The following is an 18,324-nucleotide window of genomic DNA, read 5'->3' on the forward strand; positions in this document are numbered from 1 at the left end:
CGGTGCTTGAGGACAGGAGCCCGTGTTGGGAGAGACAGGGAAAGGCTGGTTGGGGAGCCTGGAGGAAGTGGCTGGGGGCCGCAGGGGTGGGACAGGAAGACCTGCCGGTGGAGACACACACGAAGGTGGGTGTGTTTCGAACGTGGTCTGTCCGGTCACTGAATCTTGGCTTTGCGGAGTGTGTTGTGGGTAGAAAATTGAATTTTTCATGCTCTATGCTGTAAAGGCCCATAGAGGTGTGATGAGATCATGTGGAAATGGATTTTCACTGGCCCTGGACTCTAACTGTTCTGGGGGAAAATCCATCTCGGCCATGTTAAACCACAACGACAGCTGGATGGTTCGCTCCTAGAACTCAAGGTGGCGTGACTTGGCGGGCACCGAAGCTTGAGGTCTCATCTTCCGAAATTTTTGCTTCTTGCCCGATACAACATCTGCGTGGAGCTCTTCACCATAATTAGGAATCAAGTAACAATTCTCTGAATGTACTAGTGATGCTAACTTAAGAGCTCATGAAATAAAAATAAACAAAAATAAAGAGCAGAAATCTTTCCAGTGCCCTGATTTTCAAAAGGCAACTCATTTAAAGTATCGCATCATGGAAAGTAAGCTAAGAACATCCAAATGGGTGCATCTGACTTTTTCTCGTCATCAGTTCTTGTTTTCATGGTGTTGTTTCTAATCAATAGGCCGTTTTGGCAGGCGCATGCTGTGGCTTGCAGTGGGGCTGAGTGGATGAGCGGAGCTCTCACCGTCGCCCACCCCCTTCCCTGCCACATTTGTTACACCTGATGGGCCAACGTCAACACATTTAAAATGAACATCACATAACTTTCTTTGCAACTGTGTTGACTTCTGGGAAAACAGTGTTAAACCACATGTGGATCAAAGTGCAGTTTTCAGTCTAATGCCGAACGAACGAAAACGTTCACTGAAGGATTACGGGATTACAAATGCGGACGTACACACGAAGCCTTCTTTTCTCAAGTATTGGGGAGGTGTCTGTAATTTCTCTCAGAAGAGAAAACTGCTGTACGTGGGGTGGGAGCCCAGGAGGTCTGCGGGAAGGACCCTGCAGGGATTCGGCCCCGTCCCGCCCCACCCACCGGGGCTGCAGGGGATGACCTCCCCCGACGTGTCGCACGCACGGGGGAGGCTAGACTCAGTGGTCCCGACACTCACCCGAGACTCTTCCCGTCCCTGTCACCACGTCCATCGCCTCACCTCCAAACCTCAGCGACCCAGAGCAGGGAGGGAAGGAAACGGTGCGAGGGCTGCCTGCTGTGCTTGTTCATGCTTCCTTGGGGCCTGGGGCGGGGGCAAGCTCAAGAAGGGGGCCCTGAACCTGTGGCCACACAGGCAGCAGAGGAACGGGGGCCTGACTGGCGTGGGGGACGGCCTGCCCCACCCCCAAGAGATGAAGCACATTGAACCGCTGGTGCTGGCTGCCTGGTGGCTGGACAGGACCTCCTCTTCCGGGCAGGCCCCCATGGTTCCAGGCGGGGCTGACTCGCTGGAGACATAGCCTGTCACACTTACGTCTGGGTTTGAGACTCAGCAGCATGACCTAACAAAGTGTCTCCTGTCATTGCAACTCAAGAGAGTCTAAAACAACCATTAACTAAGTACCGCAGTATTTATTAGTTTTAAGCTCATTTCAATCGGTGCCATTTTTGTATACATATGAAATCTGCAGCCTTAATAAGTGTCCGTTTCTTCTTAGTAGATAGAGAAATTGAGGATAGCTCAACAATGAAATATATAATGGGGGAAAGGTGCCATTGTTTGGCAATAAAACTCTTTGGTCTATGTCATTTTTCCCCAGTTTAAAATAACACAAGATTTCACTCCAATAAAAAGTAAACATTACTTTTCTCAAAAAATTTAATTGTAGAACTATTTACAAGAGGTGGACATCAGCAGTACAGATATCAAACGAGAGAGGCCTCATCACAGAGGAGTCAATGGGGAAAACGGTGGGCACATGTTCTTATAATCAGCTGGGAGTGAGGGGAGAAAAAGTCACGAACAAAGAGAACTCAAATTACGCCACAACCTGGAGGTGATCAGACCGACATTCTGGTAAATTATCAACAAGAAGCGAGACATGGCATCGACGGACTGCAGCGTGTGCGTTCCCATCAGGTGTCCTGCATGCGCCTAACCAGAATTTATCAAAAGAACCATAAAAGCATGAGAAAGAGAATTACATAAAATAGATGAATCCCAGTGAAGTGTAACTTTGTACAGATGTGGAATATTTGGCAACTCTGCTCATCCTCATTGATATGATTTCATATGTATATATATTTATGCATATATATATATATTTATATACTTCTTTTTAAAACTTGAACTAAACAGCTAGTTTCCTGGTTCTAACATTCCTTGAATTTCTATAGGAGGCATTGAATTTAGTCCTTAGGCCACACCTGGATATTTTGGCATGTAACATGGAGGTGGGAACATGAACTGGTCCCCAGATAGGAAGGACCTGTCCAACAGCAAAGTGGCTTAGTGATTGGAAATCAGAGTTCAAAAGTAGCCTAGGATTGTTTCCTACTTGTGGGAGAAACCTTTGAATTCAGCAAACCAGTAGTAAGGTGGAGGGAGAGAGACACATGCTGAGCCCTTTTAATGTGACATGGTCCTAATGTTGGGATGGCTGGGGGGCGGCGTGGGTTTGAGTTAGGGGAAAATCAAAGAATGGTGGGTGGCGTCCATAAGGGACCACAGACAGCCTCAGAGCTCCCTCATGTGTGTTAGCTCTGTGTACCATCTACAGAGACTACGGTCTACCGGCAAGAGATAAATTTGTACTTAAATTGGCACAAGAAACCTGGCCGACGTCTTTCGTGATGACCTCTCCCCCACTGAGTACGTGAAAGCTTGGACTCCCAAACCGTCCAGGTTCGGAATAAGCACCCATGATGAAGAGTCACATAAAATCTAAGAAAGTAGGGCGGTAAACCTCTGTTACCTTTGTTGGTGTCTATACAAAATCTTTTTAAAAAGTCGTAGTAGAGTAGGTAACTGACATCCCCTCTGCAGAGAAGTCAAGTCATGTGTTTATGTTGGAACTTGAAATCATTTCTTTTAATGCTGGAGAAAAATGCCAGGGTCGGGGCCAGCGATTCGTGAACTGGCGGCTGTGTCGCAATGTTGAGGGATGACAAGATGGGTGTTGCTTGGAGTGCTCCCTGGACCACGTCTGCCTTCTCTGAAGCATGAGCTAGAATCACCGACGGAGCTGGGACCAGGGGGGCAGACTGCACAACCCTTTAGCAGTTTTGGTCGGTCTGTCTGATTCCATTCTTGATGTGCTCCCAAATTACATTTTCCTTCACCCCTCTAATGTTTGGCTTTGTAGCTGTCTGTGGATCTAAGACGCTGCTGCCCATAAGTAACGGTGAAAACACTGCCTACTTCTGGGTGGGATCTGGCTCTCTGAGATACTTGTGGATGGACCTGACTTGTGCAAGCGCCCCACACCTGGAGGGGAGCACTGCTGGCCGGAGGGCCTGGGTCTCCTCTCGAGTGGCAATTCAGGCATTTGCCACCTGTTCCCAAGGAGCTCAGAGGACCTTGGAGCCCACATGACATGGATCTTCATAATCTACGTGTGAGGGAGACAAGGGACAGGAGGAAACGGACGCAAAGGGAAGTCTGGCTAATGCGTGACCAGGAGTCGGCATGTTTGATTGGTCAGCGAGCGATTTTCCAAAACATTCTGCGGCCACTCTGCTGATGGGCATGTTGCCGTGCGTGTGAAAGGGTACCTCTCCTCCAGCGCTCTGGTCATCACCCCCACCTTACTGGGACTGTCAGCACAGCACGGGGGGCCTGATGTGAGGGACACGGCAAGGGGACAGTGCTCCAGCCACGGTTGGGCCCGCTCCCACTCAGCAGCTGACTACAGGCTCCATCTCTTCCCCCTGTGGTTTTCTGATCTGTTTTCAAGCTTTGGCATCCCGTGTTCGACCCAAACTTTCAAAGAAGTGCAAACAGACATGCAAATGAAAACAAAGGAGAACCTTGGGAAGTTCCAAGGGGGTGTGGGTTGGAGACCACAGTCTTGAACTACCTGATTAGTATGTTAAATTTGCAGTAAAAAAAATAACATCAGTGGTCAGGCTTTGCGGGGAAAGGCGGCGTCTGGGAAGGCAGCAAGCGGCACACAGGAACATGTGAATTTAGCCGTTTAGGCTGGTTTCTGGGGGGACCGGACTCAGCGCTTGTTGGCAGGACTGTTGCAGTTTTCAGAAGTGGGGGGCCAAATGCCGCACGCAGGTGCCCTCCCACACGGGCGCACGCAGGCAGGACATGCCACGTTCATACACTTCCTGCTGATGCCACCGAGATGTCTGGGGACAGCAGCCCGGCCACTCTGTGCCGCCTGGGGATGCGTGAGCTCCCAGTGAGCTCCAGACAGCAGCACCTGACCTCCTGCCCAGTGAAGCTTCTGGAAACAAGCTGACTGCCCGTCCCAGCAAAAACCAGCTTGGCGCCAGCTTGGGGTCCCTTAACATGCTCCACATGCCACACAAGGGCCCGCCGGGCCACACTGGCCTTCTGGCAAAGACTGTGGCCCCTTGCTCCCCCTCCCACTCGCCAGCAAGAGGTCTGGCCAGGAGCAGACAGCCGTTGCGATGGGAGGACCCACCGCCACAGGCACCTCGGCCGACAGCTGCCACGTGAAGACTTCCCAGAAAGTCCATCCTGGGTGTGGTGGGGGTGTGTCTGGCAGGACCGTAGGTATGCAGCCTGGGATCTTTTGCCTGATGTGCAGGGACTGTGCTGAGAAAGGCAAAAATCTAGGAAAGGCAAGACCCCAAAGTAACGATCCCAGCCCACACATCCAAGTGCCCACGGCTGTCACCTTCCCGCTCTAAGTCCGGCTTCTCCACGGAGCCAGAGGGGAAAGTCTCCCCACTGGGCAGGTCACTGGCTTTGTGGCTATGTTTTTGTGTTTTCTTTTTAAAGAAGGGACCTTAAACGTAACTGTTTTCTCTAACGGTATGCTTTTCTCTTGCACTAGAAGTCTTTACTACTGACCTTGAGATGAACACATCAACATTCCCTTTTAAACAAGAATGTAAATTTTTGGTATCTTACAACAGTTCCAGGCTTTATCCTCCATTCTAGGAAGGTCTACACATTTGCTGAGAGGAAGAGGGTAACCATTGTTCCCAGTGACAACGCTGACGGTAAACACGATGATGACAAACCAGGACGGGGGAGAGGAGTTACATGGAAAGTGCTCTTTTTACCAAGTGACATTCACCTGCTCAGGTTTTGTGGAACTTAAAGATCCTATTTATGATACTTGTGTTTTGACTTTGAAAGTTAAACTGAAGCCTTCAGCATGGCGGTGTCAACCGGCTGCATGAGCAAAACGGTACAGCAGCTCGTCTCAGCGGTTCTGCCGTGTCTCCGGGGATTAGAGCCATCGGACCCTTCCGCCACCACGTGTCCACAGAACACTGAGCGTTCTCATTGCCCACTGTCTTCTCCAACATATGCAACATCTCTTATACAATGATCTCTGTAGCATGGTGAGATGGCCACACTATAGGTCTGTGTTCAGCATCTGTTATAAATGCTGAAAGAACCGGTTTGATGAACTAACACAAGTATTATAAACAGTTTTATTTTTTCGTTCCATGTACAATATGTAAACATGACTTATCTGCATTTCGGGGGGGGGGTCGCCTGTGTGAGAGGGGAAAGTATTGCACTGAGTCACGTCGCATGGCAGGTGACATGGCCTGAGGGCCAGGGGCAGGCACTGGCGGCACGTCACGAGACCTTCTTTGGGACTCGGCGGACCGACGGGCTCAGACGCACTGCCACTGCCCATCGGTGGCGCGTGTCACATTTAGCTACAGGTTAACCTGCTCACCTAGGGATGGTTCAGGCCAAAACTTTTGGGAGATTTTAAGGTAAAAATGAGTATACACAACATAAAAAAAAATCCAAATTTGGTGAATACTTTCATTCAAGTCAGGGTCCGAGAATCTGGGGTCTAGAATAGGTATTATCTAATTTTAGAATTTGTTGTTCGATGTTTTGTCCAAGCTCCAGGACATGGGATAAAATGCATCAGCCACCCGTAGACTTCCGTGTGTCAGCAGGTCTGTGCACGTGCATGCATTTTACATTTCCTCTCCCAAAAGGGTCTCCACCAACTTTGCCTTTCTGTGGCTATTTCTAAAGAGCAGTTCATCTTAAATGATACATCATTTTTAAAGTCTAAAATGCCAATACTTGCAAATACATTTGTTTTCAACATAGTATTGTGAATATAGGAAGAAGCGTTGTGACTGTACACTACTCAGGATTTAAGTATTTATTTAGGTAGAAAAAATGCTTTGAATACTCTGGGGAAATAGGACTCATTTATAGAAGAATATTTCAGGGAATTTCTTTTTTTTTTTTTTGCATTTTTCAAGGATATACATTCGTACTGATTTTTGCTTCCAAATATATTTTAAGGCTGTTTGGTAAAATATACCAGATATGAGGCTCCATTTACAGGGTTTTGTTCTTACAGGGAATTCTTAACGACTCAGCTTTAAAAAAGTAAGACTTTGAAGCCAACATGCTTGAATATCAGCTGTGCCCCAATGAACCCCATGCTTCGGGGGATGAAGGGAACGAGGAGAAGGAAACACTGCAGGCTGAAGTGACACCCCCACAGGGGACGTGACCTCACCAGGTGTACTGCTGGCGTCACCAGGCTGCAGGGGGAGCTGGGTGCATGAAAGTGCCCATCAAGCTGAGAAAACAAAGTGCTAGAGGAGGTAAGCCAGGGCCGCCGCGCTGAGTACACGGTACCCCTCTGGGCGGCGGGAAGGCCTGTGTTTGGGGGAGGAGACACCCGTCCCCAGGGGTGATCCTGTTTCCACCTTGCGGTACAGTGAGGACTCTGAGTTTGGGATCGAAGGGACAGATTTGACAGGCTCTTCCTCTGAAGACGCGTCTGAACGGGGACAGTGGGGGTGACAGTCACCGCGTCTAAGCGTGATTGTACACATGGAAAGCCTTTTCATTCGAATCCTTCCTGCTTTGCCCTGGTGCCAATCAGAATCCTGAAAACTAATTACTTTTCTCAGAGTCCACAGCTAGAAATCACCATATGTGACCTTTTTTTTTTTTTTGTCATGTCTAAAACAGACAAGAAATATATTCTTGACTTTAGCGATACTGCATAGGACAAAAGAATTCTGGAAAAATACAAATGTAAGCTACATTTCTTCTTTACCATTTAAGCTGAGAGATACTTACCACTCACATTCATATTTCTTAAACTTTTTTACATCGCAACTGTCATTTTAAACAAGCAAACTTTTTTTTTTGTTTTTTAAGGATACCCTGGAAAGTCAACTGATAGAGCAGTTTGAGAATATATATACATCTATAAAAAAAATCACAGGTACATACGTGGGGACGCTCACAGACAAGACGGTGAGTGAGAGAAGTTACGAGGGAAGAAAACACACAATGACTCTTTCATCGGAATGAGGGCTATTATTTTTCTCTTTGCACTCCTGCTACTGAACCACCAGCCTTCGGGAAGACTCAGTCTCTGGTCCAGCGTCACTCCCCTGGGTGAAGGAACACTCAGCTGATTTGGGATTGTCAGATGTCCTGCCGGATCTTTCTATCGGGTTCAGACGAGTGGTCCCCAGGTTTGTGGAGACCCGCACAGCAGGGGTCGGTGACTGGAGGGATGGCTTCTCATAAACTCGCCACAAGGAGACCTGTGTCGCTGGCTAGACTGGGGGATGGGTGCGGCGCCCGCGGGTGACAGGGGTGGGAGTATTTCTTTCCTGCACCTGGAGCTGGGGCAGGCTCCACTGGGCATCTGGCGGGCGGGATGCACCCGTGTCCAGTTACCTGTTATTCTTGCCTCGAGTTATCCCACGATTTATAAAAATCTAAATAACAAAATGTTGAGTGGGGCTTCATCCCGAAAGGTGTTTCCCGTGACCCCCTGAGACCAGAGTGGATCAGGTAGGGGTCCCCACGCCTCGCCGTCAGACCATGGCGGGGGGCAGGAGGAGGAGGAGCCGGGGAGGAGCCGATCGGGCCGGGGCTCCGAGCACAGCAGAAAGGAATGCATTCCGGTGTGGTTATGGCACAGAGAACACAACAGGGCGTATCCAGAGGAGAAACGAGACCCAGATCGCAGGGTAGGTGGGAAACTGTACAAGTGTTCTGTTAAAAAGAAAAGAGAGGGAAAGGCGCCCCTAGAGGCGCGTCTGCGCCTCCGGGATGTAGATCTCAATGCTGTCTGCGCGCTCCGAGGCCGAATTCTGGCGGAAGGACGCCGCCCGCTTGGCAGCCATGAGCCGCCTCCGGGCTTCCTGACGCTGTCTGTCCGGCAGGTCCAGGGACTTTTCTCGCGTGATAGGAAATTTCCCTTTGGGGGGCTTCTTTGGTATTGGAGGGGGGACCTTTCTTTCTTCCTGAAAAGCATCACAAGTCAAAATTGGGGACATTAGAGGGGATCAGTGCCAGTCCGCGAGCCTGGTCCCCACACCAGGTGACTGTAAGCTGCCTGGGAAGCCCGCCCATGCCCCCAGTTGTGGCCTTGCTGCCTGCCTGCTGGGCACTGTGACTTCCCTCACGCCTCAAGGGTAGGGGGAGGGGTTAGGTGACAGCCTTACTCATAAGGAACCAAGTCCTGCACAATAACATGGAAATCTCCTTGGTCTCAGATTTATTTTCATGTTGTTGCTAGACTAACTTACTTTGCCGTCTCTGAGCACTGGCAAATACCCACAATTTCAGTTCTTGAGTATACCAGGTATTTTGGAAGGCGTCTCTTGACGGTCTCTGTCGTGTGCCACAGACTTTTCAACAGACTCTGGATTCTAAGGACCTTCATGAAAACCATCTTACCTGGGGGAGCTATTGGCCAAGGTCCCTGTTAGGAGCCTAAAACCCCTTGACGTCGAGATAGATAGACAGACAGACAGATAGATAGATAGATAGATAGATAGATAGATACATACATACATACATACATATGATGGATGGATGGACAGACGGATAGGTAGATAGGCAGATAGATATGATGGATGGATGGGTAGATGGGTGGGTGGATGGATAGACAGATGGACAGACAATAGATAGATGAGAAATACATAGATAGGCAGATAATAGATTAGATAGATGATAGGTAGATAGATATGATGGATGGATGGATAGTAGATAGATCATAAGATAGACAGACAGATAGATATGATGGATTTATGGATGGACAGATAGATAAGATAGAATTTTCACCTGCTTGGTAAATACATGTAAATAATTACTTCTGACCTTTAGCTCATATTCTTAAATAAGTCATAAGCCTTCCAGAAGGCTAAATCACAGGTTTCTGCACCAGATACAATATATACCATTATATTGCATCTGTACTATTCTGGTGAAAGGTCTGTGTCCCCAGCCCCCGTGTTCTTGAACATGCATCCTACCTAACAAAGCTGGACCCAACATGGACTGCCCTTCCCAGCAGGTGATGACAGAGCCCTGCATGGCCACCTACCTCCTTCCCAGGGAAGGGTGCCCGGCAGAAGGCGCTGGAACCCTTTCCTTTCCTGGGCAGGCATCTAGGAAACCCCAGCCCTGTGTCTTATTCCCTGCAGCCTCTGCAAAATGCAAATGGGCCAGATGTGCAGGGACATGTGGGGAAGGCATAGCTTGGGTGGACCCATGGGGCAGAGCCCACTGCTGTGGAATGTGGGTTCCGGTAGGGAGATTGCTTTGGTGTCTGACACTTTACTCCCATTTTTAAATGACTTGGCCAAGAATGACTTCTTCCTGACTTCTTGGCAGGCATCTACGACAATGGAGGTAACGGGTTCGTTAAGGATTTCAGCTCTTTCAGAGTTAGTTTCTACGTTAAGCACGTGACTATAGCTAACTATTTCTTTTCTCTTCAATCGGTAGCCTCTCAGTGTGGGGCTGTAGGTAATAGGACCAGTTCTGGTGGGAATTTCCTGTTTAAGCAGACTGCCAGCCTCCAGGCGTCCTGTAGCAGAAAAGGGTTGACCAGCTGGCCTTTCGGATGGACAGGGTAGAGTGGCTCATGAGCACACGGCCTGGGGCCTCGGTGGTGAGGCCGCCCGCTGTCTGCAGCAGGGTGTGTACCTTCAGCAAGAGGCAGTCTTCACTTTGAGGACCCTTCTCTCTGCATAGCTTAGGTAGAAGGGCTTGTACTAGTTGCCAATTACTGAAGAATTAAAAATAGGAGGGATTGTTGCAAATCCTTGGACGGGTTAAATGGGTTCTATTTTTAGTATTTTATTAGAATAGCATTTTCATTGGCAATCACTTAGGATCTCCTTCTCTTCAAAACCAAACCATAGAAAGGACTTGCTAATGTACATTTATGGCTTACAGCCTGTGCCTCCCTACTCCCCTCTGCCCCATCATCTCAGTAAAGAAGGGGTGTGACAGTGATCTGCAGTGGCATCTATGACATCAAGCCCAGAACTCCACTAACACAGTCACTGGCACCTTTGGGGGAAGTCTGAGAATGGCAGTGATGGTTTTTATTCTCATTATCCAAGTAGACAACGTCTGCTACATGTTAATACCACCCCAAATTGTGTTGGATTAATTTCATCATTTTATTTGAATCGGTAATGTCTACCTAGAATATCAGATTCTGAGTACTTAGAATGTCTTTAAAATGTCTTAGGAAATTAATGTATTAATTGCTAATTCAGACCTACTTATTAACCCTACTAAGGATGATATCTGAAGAGGAGGAGTGAAATCACAGGTTCAAATTTAATGGAAACTCTCAGCCTATTTGAGGGTGAAGGCTGAGAGATCTGCGGGAAGTTTGTATCTCCAGACTGTTCAGTGGAACCCACAATACTTCCTTTTCTTCAACTAGAGAGAAACACTTGGAAAGTTCATCTGAATAGGAAGTAGTCATTGTAACCAGACCTCAAGCCTTCCTTGTCTAGAATCATCTCAGTATAATCCAAGGACAGGTTTGATGAAGACACAGGGTGCATCCCTGTAAGAAATGAGCCTCTCGGTCTAAGTGTGGTTTTTCGTTCGAGTCCCAGTGATGTGGCGGCAGGGCCCGGTTACTCACCACCCCCGGCCAGTGGCTTTCACCCCACGTTAGCTTAATGCCAGCTCTGCGCACACGCGCACCTGCACATCTGATCGCGTGCTGCTGACCTGAGACCACGGGGCACAAAGGAGCACCTCTAGTGTGGCCAGGCTGGACACCGGGAAGCCCGCGGGGAACGGCGCATAGGGGAGGCATGAGGCCCGGGTGGGTTACCTTTCTTTCTGGAGACTCTATTATCTTCCAGTCGTTGAGTTTCAGCTGGTGCAGCTCGTCAAACTTCATGCTGACGTCCTCGACGGAGAGCTGCAGCATGTCCCAGTAGCCCGCCAGGTCCTGGGAAGTGGGTCTCGGCATGGCGCTGGGGTCCTGAGAACACAGGGGCAGAATTTAGAGCTGTGAAAACCCCCAGGTGGCCCGGGGCTCCGGGGTGGGGGCATGGGGGGGCCTGCAGCTTCCTGCAGGTGCTTTTCAAGCAATCACATGGGGGTAAGGCTGACAAATTCATGCTCTGATGTGAATATTCGGGAGGGGCATGAAGGGCCAATACAGTTTATGCAGGTGTTTGCCAACAGTTAAAGAATATGCAACACAATGGGTGACTCCACCTCTATGACATTCTGGAAAACAGGACACTGTGGGGACAGCAAAAATCTGAGTGGTTGCCAGAGGTCGGGGCAGGGCATGGATGGATGGAGCCTGGATTCTCAGGGTGGTGAAGCCACTCTGCAGAATGCCACGGTACTGGCTACGTGTCACAGTATGTGTGTCCAAACCCAGACCATGTATGGCTGCAGAAGCGACCCTGATGTGAACCCCAGATGCTGGGTGATGACGTGCGTCTGCGCAGGTTCACCAAATGTACGGAATGCACCTTCTGTTGGGGATGTTGACAGTGCACGTGTGCCCACATGGTGCCACAGGGAGGGTGGGAAATCTCTGTACCTTCTCAATTTTGCCATTAACTTAAATCTGCTCCAAAAAATCAAGTCTATTAAAGAAAATACACTGGTGAGTTCATTCACTGTTTTGTTTTGAAGATGCTTTCTTAGACCTTGAAAATGGTGGCAAATATTTAAGTTTTTAAATGCTCGGACATTCCTAATAGCAACAGGGCAGCTGTGGTTTCCATCTCCTGGTGGATTGTTCTGTGGCCCAGTGCCCAGGGTGTTGGAGGTGGCCATGAGGTCGGGCTTGGAGCCAGGTCTGTTTCTGCTCCTCTGACAGATCTTAGTATTCATTCTAATGGCCGTGTGTTTACTTTTTTTTTTTTTAATGTTGATTTCTGAGAGAGAGCATGTAGGGGAGGGCAGAGAGAGAAGTAGATATAGAATCTGAAGCAGGCTCCAGGCTCTGAGCTGTCAGCACAAAGCCTGACGTGGGGCTCGAACCCACGAACTGTGAGATCATGACCTGAGCTGAAGTCAGACGTTCAACCGACTGAGCCCCCAGGAACCCTCCATGTATTTACTTTGCTCCCGCGTGGAGGATGACTTTTATGAATTCAATTTATGAAGGTACAGAAAGCACGCCGACAGGTCCCTGCATGCAGAAGAGCAGAGATGCCAGGGAGCCACACATTGGCAGCTGTGAGCTGATGAGGCCCAGGGACTGCTCTGCAGCAGGGGCACGGGGCCCGCTGTGCACACAGTGTCAGCGCGCTGCCTGCAGTTCAGGTCTGAGGGCGCCTGCCGGGCCTCCTCACACTCGCCCGTGCCTGGCAAGGGCCTGTAGCCCTGGCCTCCCACCCCACCTGCCTGGGTCTGCACCCCTGGGCTTGAGCACATGTGTTTTTCTGCGCATGAGTCCTGTGATTCAGCGAGAGGCCTTCTCAGATTCAACAGAGGCATTTCTGTGAATTTGCAGAAATGTTCAGTTTTCAGCTTACTTCTAGTCATTCACATTAAGCACAATGCGGGCCCGTGTTTGGTTTGTAAACTCACTTTAGCCCACAGTATAGTCCATCGGGGCCGCTGGCCGGAGCCCCAGGGCCTGGGCACTTCCACCAGCAGGTTTGCTGCCGCAGCTCTGGTGAGTGGCTGTGCCTGAATCTCCCAGCAGCCCCCAGGCTGCGCTGAGCTTGGGGCCCTGGCATCTGCTCACGCTCCAGCGTCTCTCCCTAGCCAGGCCTGTCAGACCACCTCACCCCTTCTGGAACAAAGCCCTCAGATTTTTGTTGTGTTTCTGTCCAGTCAAAGAAAGATGCTATAGAAAAGGAAGTAGACCCAGCACATGTCTCAAGAGGATTACTTTTTAAAATCAGGATGAAGTGCAATCCGACGTTTAAGAAGCATGGAAAATATTAGGGTGGATGATTAAAAATCCGGTGTTAGCCGCTCCCGGGGCAGAGGACATGGGCCTCTTACATGCCTGAATAAAGTTTTTCCATGTTTTCACTGCATGTTGGGTGCCCTAGACAACGAGTTCCTCAGGCAGTGACCGTCGGCGCTCACCCTGACCAGCGTGACAGGGTGCGGAGTCCTAACTCCGGAATCCATCCCTCACAGACAGGAACCAAGCAGACACGACAGAGGCAGGAACATGTTTGCTAAGTCTGGCAACTGAGCACCTCACAGCTCTGTGCTCCTTCCGAGGAGCCCTCAACCATCCTGTTCCCTCCACTTTTTAAAATTAAAAAATGTTAATTTAATTTTGAGAGAGAGAGCACGAGCAGGGGAGGGCCAGAGGAAGGGAATCCCAAGCAGGCTCCTCACTGTCAGCACAGAACCCGACATGGGACTTGAACTCAGGAACCTGGAGATCATGACCTGAGCCGAAATCAAGAGTTGGACGTTTGGCCAACTGAGGCCCCAGGCACCCCTTCCCCCTTTAAAATGACAGTTATAACCTCATGTCACAGGCGACATGGTGGTCACTTTATACATTTTGTGGTGAACTTCAATGCAGTTCACTGGAAAATATTAGAGAAAAACGTACTTTTTAAGGACTCTAATTAAAAGGGATGAATCAGCAGCTCTAAGGTGAGGCGCTTCCTCTCACGTGTAAGAAAGGTCTCTACATTCACATGCAAATTAAAAAAGCAAAACAAGGTCAAATCACCAAGCACTATGGTTACCACTCTAGCACAGGCCTACTTGCATTTCTTTAAAGTTTATTTATTTATTTATTGTGAGAGGCAGAGAGAGAGAGACAGAGGGACAGAGACAGAGACAGTGTGAGCAGGGGAGGGGGAGGGAGAGAGGATTGCAAGCAGGATCTGAACTGTCAGCACAGAGCCTGACTCGGGGCTCCAACTCATGAACTGTGAGATCATCATCTGAGCTGAAATCAAGAGTCGGAACCTCAACCACCTGAGCCCCCAGGTGCCTCCAGACCTACTTGCATTTTAAGGAACTGTTTTCTCTGAAAATCAATGTATAGATTTATGAAAGAGCCTGTATAGCAATATGAATACTCTTTAGTTATTCCTGCAAGTGATAGTAAGTAGATACTTTGTTTAGTTACAAAGAAAAGGATGTGTGTCTTTTACACAAAGATGCAGCAAGCACACACACACAAGTAGATACAAACATATACACGGTTTTCTTTCTCTTCCATTTCCAGGAAGATCAGAGCCAAGTTTTCACACCAACTGTGTACCCGGTACATTCGGTTCACTCCTCTGAAACATGCAGCCAAATTATCCTAGAGCCTCTTCTGAGTCTCTAACCGAGGCTCTTCCTGCGTGGAGTCAAGCCGCCTCCCACCCTGGCCTGCATCTGTGCACCTGCCGTCACACCTGCTCACCTCCCACCCGCCTCCTATGCCTTGGGGGGGCTGTCTCCATGCGGGTTCCCTGCAGGCTGGGGGGCTGTCTTCCCACGCATGCCCTCCCCGCCCCCCCCCCGCCCCGTGGCCCCTTTCCAGGGCCGCACCAGGCTGATTCCCAAGCACTCACTCAGCTGCAAGGTCGCAGACCACTCGGCACGCCCTGAGGAACTGGTTTACCCCGGGGATTGCTTACCATGTTCTGTTGGCACAACCAGTAGAATTGCTGGAATTTCTGGGACATCAGCAGCTGTGCGCTCCCCACGGCGCTCCGGATCTTCCCGAGGACTGTGAAAAACAAGAGCAGAAGCATTGCACACAGGGGGTAAACTCCAAGAGGCAGGGCTGCTCTTCCATTGCCTAAAGATTAAAACTCTGAATTTATCCTACAGAACATATCCACTGACAGAAGTTCTTTTCCGGTCTGCTCCATTTCTTTTTTATTCCTTTTTAAAAATGTTTATTTATTGGGATACTGGGGGTTGTTGGTTAAGCTCCCAACTCTTGCTTTGGCTGAGGTCATGATCTCATCGTTTGTGGATTTGAGCTTGTGTCGTGCTCTGTGCTGGGGTGCAGAGCCTGCTTGGGATTCTCTCTCTCTCTTTCTCTCTCTCCCTCCCTCCCTCCCTTAAATAAATAGAGTGAGAGAGCAAGCAGGGGAAGGACAGAGGGAGAGAGAGAGAAAATCCCAAGCAAGCTCCGTGCTGTCAGCACAGAGCCTGACACAGGGCTGCACCCCACCACCCTGAGATCATGCCGTGAGACTAAATCAAGAGTCTGACGCTCACCCGACAGAGCCACCCGGGCGCCCTGGTCTGCTTCAGTTCTGCTTTTTGAGGAAAATTCAAAGGTGACTAAACAGTATTGATGATATGATTCTTCAGTGTTAGGACAACCTGACTTTGGAAAGGCAGTCTAAACTGCAGGAAGTTTTTCCCATTTGGGGCATCAAGATGCTTTTATCCATGATGTTCAGATGAGCTAGAGGATAAAGCAGCAAGTATGAATAAAAAGACACGAAGTACTTGACTTTATGCATCCAGAAAGATGAAGATGTCAAGCCCTAACTTCTAGGAAGTGGGGCGAGGCTGCGGCGGGACACGCCCATCTCCCTGACCCCGGCCGCTGGCCCTTCCGGGGCAGCGGAGTCACCGGCCACTGCGATGGTGATGACACCACCTCCACGCCTGCGTGCCCACTGTGATGCGGTGTGAGGTCAACAAATGACTTCTATCTACCTTGTGGGACCTGAATGAACCAAACAGCACTTGGCACAAAAGTAAGGAACGTGGTTTTCTCAGCAGAAAGGACTTCTCAGCGAAGGGCAGGAGGGACCACTTGGGGTGAACAACCAGCAGACAAAAGACTTGCTGTGTGAAATGCGGAGCCCCCCCCCACCGTGCTGTGACCTCCAGGCACCCCTGCCAGCCTGTCCCCCCTCACCCCCAGTCATTGCAGGGAGGCAGCGCCATCAGGATTTTGGAAATAGTAGCTGAATGACTGTGCTAGATCCCAATGCACAGGACTCTCAGAAGCACTTAGGAATCTGCTGGAACACGTTTCCGGCTGCCAGGCCGTGTGCCTCCTGGTCTTGTTTGCCGGAGAGACGGGCAGAGTCGCTCCACCGGGGCTGACGCAGACCACCCGTCGGGCCGAGCACTGTTCCCGCTGCTCGCTTTGGTCCTCTCTCGGGCTCCCTCGCGGGCTCGGGCAGGTGGTGGAGCGAGGGGCGGACTGTCTGACACAGCGCGGTGTCGAGCGCGTCCCCGAGCTCTGCCCTGAAGACAGTGTGGGAACTGGTGCCCTGCCGGCAGGGGAAGGTGGTCAGGGAAGGGGGGCTTGGCCCAGAGATTCCTCAGGAGCACCTGGGGTGCCCGTGCCGGTCCCCGGCGCACGCTCCACCATCGGGACCTTGCGAGGGGCCTCAGAGGCGGAACTGAGGTCCACTTTCCCGCACAATTTCCCGAACAGTAGTGATTTTAACAGGCGCTTCCAAATCAAAGATTGTGAGACTCACTCAGCACATGCTAGCGACAGGCATCTGAGATTCTGACCTCCTGACAGCCGGCCGCCCGGGTGCTGTCCCCTCCCCTTGGCCTTGCTCTGGGGGAGACAGTCACAGACCAGAGTTGGGAAGGTCCTCAACATCCATGTGGTGAAATGCTGTGAGGCTGTGGAAACATGTCCCACAAGGAAGCCCACGGACGGTCCCGGGACACGTGCCGTGTGTGCCAGTCGGCTACGGGGCTGTAGGCAAAGCACAGCGTCCATGTGCTGAAAGATGAGGACAGGACGTCATGCACAGCGTGTTCTGACAGCGGCTTTCTCCGGGGTAAGACGACAAACCTCAACACCTTTTAATTACGCTCGTCTTAGTTTCTCACTTGTGTGTAAGGGACTCAGGCTGCCACTCCCACATAGGGTGGAAAGACAAGTGTCGGTGAGTAAGCCTGTCACGGGCCTATGTTTGTTTTTCTGAACCTTTTGATGATTAGCCACAGCCCGCCTGCCGCCTGCCACCCTCTGGGGCAGCCACACTCTCCTCATTGCTTCTAGAGGGTAATTCCTTCATACGTGTAATTCTACCCTGCTTCCGGGCTTTTCTCTTCGGGCAGGCTCCACGCCCAGCACACAGCCCAACATGGGGCCTGAACTCACCACCCTGAGATCAAGAGTCGGACGCATCACCGGCAGGCCCCCCAGGTGCTCTTGCCGGACTTTAGAGAGGAGTGTGACACACATGACTCCTAATAAATGTGAGCACATTGGATGGCACTTTGGGATCCTTTCAGACTTAAAAATACTGCCATGCGTCTTGCTACCTGGGCCCACCTGTCTCCTACAAATCCATTTCAAGAGGGGCTGGCCTCCCCTCAGACCCACCTCCTTGGTCCGATCTGCCAGGCGGCACGGGAGGAGGAAGCTGGTACAGGGAGCAGAGGATGCGGGTTCAGGACTGAGTGCGCCCCGGGGACCGGGGTGGGCAGGTGCGGGCACGAGGCAGGACGCAGCGTCTCCCAGGAGGGGTGAAGGCACCCATTCACGCCGGGATCCCCCGAAGTGAACACATTTCTCTAGCTCTGGTCTCACCGCTGCTGAGTGGAGGAATGATGTTCGTTTCAAAATGTTGAATTTCCACTTGTGAACCCTCTAACATGCAGGGCTGATGAGAACATTTGAAGAGATTTGTTCCAACCAAGCCGTCACTGCAGGAATAGAGAGAAGTGGTGGATCAAGGTGCGCCCTGTACTGACGGCTTCCTCAACAGCTAATCAGAAGTCAGTTTTGTACAATTTGAAGTTTTAATCCCTGGCTTTCGTGGTCTTCAAATGTAATTCAACAGAAGTGTTAGTATAAAGCACTTAGATTTAGAGCCTTTAGCACATTGTGAGAGATGGGTGCTGGTTCACTGTAGTGAAGAGATATTGAAAAGGGCATCCTCGGATTATTGCTCG

The 18,324-nt window shown here is 50.3% G+C and overlaps 1 protein-coding gene across 2 annotated transcripts in view; it reads right to left on the reverse strand.

The window, feature by feature from the left end:
- Positions 1–1,617: 1,617 nt before the first annotated feature.
- Positions 1,618–18,324, reverse strand: part of DLGAP2 (DLG associated protein 2) — a 648,525-nt gene continuing 631,818 nt past the window's right edge. For both annotated transcript variants that reach the window (XM_029933318.1, XM_029933322.1), the window contains 3 exons: positions 15,066–15,157; positions 11,318–11,470; positions 1,618–8,471 (listed from right to left, as the gene is read on the reverse strand). In XM_029933318.1, coding sequence (XP_029789178.1) covers positions 8,253–8,471; positions 11,318–11,470; positions 15,066–15,157 — 464 coding nt within the window. In that variant the 3' untranslated portion in view covers positions 1,618–8,252. The remainder of the gene's footprint in view (positions 8,472–11,317; positions 11,471–15,065; positions 15,158–18,324) is intronic.

The sequence above is a fragment of the Suricata suricatta genome, chromosome 1, assembly GCF_006229205.1.
Source record: "Suricata suricatta isolate VVHF042 chromosome 1, meerkat_22Aug2017_6uvM2_HiC, whole genome shotgun sequence".
NCBI lineage: Eukaryota > Metazoa > Chordata > Mammalia > Carnivora > Herpestidae > Suricata > Suricata suricatta.